This window comes from Halyomorpha halys, unplaced genomic scaffold, assembly GCF_000696795.3.
Source record: "Halyomorpha halys isolate HHAL.00 unplaced genomic scaffold, Hhal_1.1 Scaffold1325.1, whole genome shotgun sequence".
Classification (NCBI taxonomy): Eukaryota; Metazoa; Arthropoda; class Insecta; order Hemiptera; family Pentatomidae; genus Halyomorpha; species Halyomorpha halys.
Genome location: NW_027115413.1, coordinates 83,234 through 89,212, shown reverse-complemented (window position 1 = coordinate 89,212; position 5,979 = coordinate 83,234). Strand labels below are relative to the sequence as shown.

The window sequence follows — 5,979 nt, the reverse complement described above, 5'->3', positions numbered from 1 at the left end:
AAAAAAAAATAAAAAACATCGACAAACAATATTAAATTAATCTAAAAACCTTTATTTATATTATTTTGATAGCCATGAATTTTTTCATAAGTACATATGCCGTATAAAAACTTAAAATAAAAGATTGTTGTCATTAACAAAGGTTCTCTTTAAGTTTATATTTATTGAATAAAATAAATAAGTTATGTTTTTAAATACTAGAATAAAAAAAAAAGTTATATAATAAATAATAAAATTAGATGAACAACCAAGATAAGAGGTATGACAATCATTAAATTCCTAATAGTACAAGAATCTAGACTATATATGTGGCTTTAGTACAACCAATTCAGAAAATGAATCAAAAAAAGAAAATGAAGATTTTCAGAAATGAAAATGGAGATGCAGTTGTTTTTAAAAAAAAAAAATTTCTGAGAACATTGTTTTGGAATGTAAAAGATAAATCTTTTACTGATAATATAATAAATAAAAAACCCTAAAACTGAATATTGGTTGTTGATTCCGCAAGCCACAGATACAATAATTATATATTTACAGTTATTTAATACCAGTTACAGTTATTTTGATAATTGGTGTAACTATAAAGTTACAATTATTTTGAGTTTGTTTTTTTTTTATTAACAGATACAGTAAAAACTTGAGTATAGTTTTAAAAGGATAAATTTTATAAATGCGTCCATTATTCATGAAAATATTATTTTCAAAAATAATAATAGCAGTATAAGAAAAAAATTATTAAAATTGTTGTTGATAATAAATGTTACAATAGGAACTTTCGAACATAATAAATATAAAGCTAAATTACTAGTTCATGATATTTTGATAAACGTGTTTTTCCAATTTAATTATTATCTAGTAGAAATAATAATTAATATAAGTAAGTCTAGAAACAACCTTAAAAAATTAAATATAAATTAACCTTAAGACTAAAATATAATCATAAAAATGCCCATATTAACATTCTGTTTGTGACTTTGGTTGAATATTACTCTACGAAACAAAAAAATATAGTCCTCCTTTTTCCATATTTAAATAACACTTTGTTCCGTTCGAGTCCAGATCAAAACCGAATTGAATATATGAAGGATGTGAAGTCAAAAGGAATAAAAATACACCAACTGATATATATAATAAAGAAGACTAATATACGGAATAAAGAAAACCAACTGATAGATTTTCATAAGTAAGGATTATTCTGAAGAAGGCATAAACAATTTTTTTATCGGTTCGCTCTACAGACCTTGAAGATCTTTGGCCACCTGAACCAGCATTCTCTACGTCTGCCTATCTTGTGCTACTTCTTTCCAGTTTGCTACATGTAGCTCTTGTCTTCATATTGTTGTCGATTCTATCTATCTGGTTTTTGGCCTCCCACGGGGTCTCATGCCAACTATACTGGCATTCATTGTTATGGAGAGACATCCTGATGGATTGCTTCAAGCCACATATCCTGTCCATCTTATCCTCGTGGCCTTCATATCATGAGATACTGACTGACTAGTCTCTGCAAGCAGTTCACTGTTAGTTCTTCTCCTCCATGTGTTAAGGCTCTGAGCCCAGATTGCTCCTGCAATTGTGTGGAGGACTTTCCTTTCAAATTTATTGATTCTGTTAGAGCCCAGGTCTCACAGCCTTATATTAGAGCTGACATTGGACACTCTTAGCTTCAGAAATTTAGATAATTCCCGTGATTTTAGTATCCTTGACAGAGCGAAGGATTTGCTTGCACTTGTTATACGCTGGTCTATCTCAGCCTGTTGATCATTTATTGTTGTTATTGTGGAACCGAGTTATTTGAAACTATTTACTTTCGGAGAAAATTGCCATCCACGCCAACCATATCGTAAGGATGGATTTTTCATATACAATATATAAATTAAAAAATAAAAAAAGTTTTCTTTCTAAGTAAGATTCTTTGATTTTTAGAATTTTTAGTATTAATTATTTTTTTAAAAAATGTTTTATTCTATTGTTTGTTGTTAAGTAGATTTGAAATGATTGCTAATAATGAAAGATGATTATTTTTTATTTGACCTCTTTAATAAAATAGAATTTATAATAATAAACTCAAATTTATTTATCAAGTTTATTATTGAGGTTCTCATTTTTATTAAATAACCTTACTTATGTACTAAACATTTTTTTCATCAGGTAACTTACTAAACTATTAACAATAACTACTCTTTAGCACTCTTCCTGACTGTGACAATAAATAAAATAAATAATGTTAATTATAAAGTAAGAAAAAAGAATGCTTAGTATAACCTTAATAATTGGACCTCATGTGTCTAATGTAAATTCTAACTGAAGTAGTAGCTCAGAAATATTCTAGGTATTATTCTAATTAAATTTTTACATTTACTAAGATAATTACAATTATTAATATCTAAAAGAAACATTATATTTATTGAAAGCATATATAGGGCCTCTTTTGATACTGTTAAAAGTACTGGCTTTCAATCATATTGTATTTTCTAGGGAGAGAAATATACTCAACCAGGAGTCCCAAACTTTAAGAGAATTAAATAAATATTTTATACATTACGAACTAATTTGTAGTTTATGATACCGCTGGACTTTCCCTCTCATGAGGTATTCCATACTTTGCAAACCCTCCAGAATCCTCTTCCCTTAACTAAGTTAGCTTAAATTTTTAATGTCAAAAAGTAAAATAATTTAAGTATGACCTATTAATAACTGATATATTACATCTTCAATGCAATCGAAACATGACCCAAAAATATAACTTTTAGAGTAAATATACTTGAAAATTCATTTATGCTCAAAAATGTAAATGAAAAATACATCACAATGAATCAACGTCAAATAATTCAATTGCTTATCAAACGGTAACCAAAAATGAGCTTTAATGTATATACAAATATAATAGAAATAATTATTTTTTTTATCGAAATAAAAGTCAACTAGCCTGCATCAAAATCAGACCTGCATAATTGAGGTTGCTAAGGTGATAACTGAACACAGGTTGCAACAACAGCCTCAAAACAGAAGGATTACTACCCGCATTGGCCTTAGTTGCAAAACATTAGGAAGTTAAATCAAATATAGAGCCTTATAAAAAATTTTTTTTTAATAGTACCCCAAAAATAAAACTTCTATAACTGCCCTTGGTATTTGTTTCTAATAACTAAATAATCTACAAATTCTTATGCACCATTTCTTCTACTCTCTAAAATGAGCAAAGGCAACTACACAAGTATTATAGTTATTGGCTCTAAGGTTATCTAGAAGATTAATTATGAAAAAAAATAGACATAAAATATTTTTGTTTTACAGCTATAACCATAACTGTATTTGCGATCATAAATGACTAGAGTTGTACTAAAATACACTTATACGGAACAAATTCAACAAACTATACTGTACCGCCTAGCATTTAAATTGATACTGAAATAAAAATATATAGTTGGTATTTTGAGTACTCATCCATTTTGTAGCATATTTGATATCAAGAAGGATGGTGGCGTATCAAAACATTTAAACATCTTTGCAAACAGCGGAAAGATTTCATTTTCCTGTTAGTCTTTTTATCTTTAAAATAAGGCACTAATATTAAAGTTGCATTCCCAATTGGGGTTCAGACAAACTTACTCCCATACGGAGAGAAATGACAAAAATTATAACAACATTATTTCTCTCCTGTTAAACTCTGTTGGTTCGACTTCTGGAACTCGGTTCCAAACAGACTATGACACAAGAAGATCCCCTGAGTTAATGTTGGCTTGTACCAGCGGAGTTGTCTCGCTCAGCTCGGGTTGGCTGCGCTTGAAGGGAGTCACAAGCTTCAAGTTGGGTCGCCTGTAGACTGCCGAATTGAACAGAGCCTGCAGCGGGTTCAGCACCGCCTGGTACAAATATCAATTCAAATAATTATTTTTAAGTAGTGATGTTCTGAAGTTTATTGCATTATTATTATTATTTATAAAAATACAATACATGTACACTGTTTATTTTTATATAAAAATTTAATAAAAACATAAAAATAAAGAAATATTTAACATAAAAATATTATGATGAGAAGATAGTTGACTATGGATAATATATCTGAGGAGAAGATGGTTGGGGGTACAGTCAAAATAATTACTTTAGTGATTTATATACATAACACTAAATGAGGGAGACTAGATTAATTTATATAATTCGAAATAATAAATGTTACGAGTGCCTGATGATCGGACGGTGGCCCCAAAATGTTGTAACAGATCAATTAAAAAAAAATAAAACTTATATTTATAATCTTTACACTCTCTTGAGACTGGTTAATTTTGTTTAAATAAATAATCCAATTTTTATCCATTTTTGTCGCAACATATTTTATTTTTCTCATATGTCCGACGTTTCGGCCAATCCGGCCATCCTCAGGGACATCTACTATAAAACAGCTTCTATTACATGTATCATCTTAACAATTCAAATTACTTAACATTATTATTTGTAATTTATCTTACCTTAATACAATTTTGGAACTAAAAATATTTAAACACTCAACTTCATGCAGACTATTCTCCCCAGGTCACAACAACAATTTTTATGAAACATTAAAACATTCGGGATTAATATATAAAATTCCCTATCTAAACTGTCCAGCTATATATACAGGTGAAACAAAGCAATTATTGGGTGACAGAATTTATCAACACAATAATGATTTGAAAAACAAGGAGAGGGATCCAAATAAAACGGCACTAGTACAACATGCAACCAAAATCCAGCACTTTTTTTATCTTGAAAATACAATGATTTTACATAAAGAAAATAATATGTTCAAAAGGAAAATACTTGAATCCATTTACGTATATGAAAATATTAATTATACTGTAAATTTCAAAACAGATACAAGAAATTTGAACCAACACTATCCAGAGATATTAAGTAAAATTAATTTATGAAAAATATAGGATAAATTAAATGTCGATAGTTATAATTAGCCTTGATGGGATTTTTACTACTGAAATAAAGAGGAAAATTAACAAAAATATTATTATAATAAATAATTTTAATACTTGAACTGAGTGGAGGAAGGTTACAAGCAAGTACTTTGTGATAAAGTTTTAACAAGTGACTGTGATAAATGAATTTTAATTTTGATTTTAATGTAAAAGTTGACTAATTAGGTAATTAGACATAACACAGGATATACTTATTAACAAAAGAATATCTTTACCTAAAGTTTTAATGTTTCATAGAAATTGTTTTTGTGACCTGGGAAGATTACAACCAATGAAAACAAAAAAATAAGAAAGAAAACATAAACAGAATGATATATAGTAAAAAATTGTAGAGAATGAAATTAATAAAAATAAAGTGATGAAAGAAGTGGAAAATAAAATGTATATATAGGTAATTAAATAAGTAAGTAAAATAACTATTTGTAAAAATACTAAATAACTACCATATAACTATAAGTAAATTACTCACATATAAATTTTATTTTCCACTCCTTTCATCACTTTATTTTTATTAATTTCATTCAGTACAATTTTTTACTACTTATTGTTCTATTTATATTTAATTTTTGTATTTTTTTGTATTCATTGGTTGTTATCTTGTTGTTTGTTCTTAGCCCTGATAAAGGTAAGAAATTCTTGCTGAAACTTTGACACTATTAAACAGGTTCTTTCAACTTATTTGTATTATATTGTTACCGCACCCACAACCATCTTCTCCTCATATAAAAATATTCCATAATGTGGAAATTCAACTATAAAATGCCTGAAAATAAACCAGATATTGCATACAACTTATTAATTTGTTAAACATAGTTATACTATTTATTATTTATTATGTTATTAATTAGAAACTAATTTGAAAAAATATTATTATTATTAAGTTAGCCTGAGAATCAGTATCAGGATAACCTTAAGTTGAGTGAAGTTAACAATAATGTTTTATGAAATCAGTTTCTCCTTTTTTTAAAAATGAAATCAGTGTTTTTAATATTGTTAGGTAGCAATAATG

At 27.5% G+C, this 5,979-nt stretch overlaps 1 protein-coding gene across 1 annotated transcript in view; it reads right to left on the bottom strand.

Moving 5' to 3' along the window:
- Positions 1-47: 47 nt before the first annotated feature.
- The window catches only part of LOC106689307 (G-protein coupled receptor 143), a gene marked incomplete in the record, with an annotated part of 76,370 nt that continues 70,438 nt past the window's right edge, over positions 48-5,979 (bottom strand). Inside the window, 1 exon segment of the mRNA XM_067052456.1 lies at positions 48-3,866. Coding sequence (XP_066908557.1) covers positions 3,708-3,866 — 159 coding nt within the window.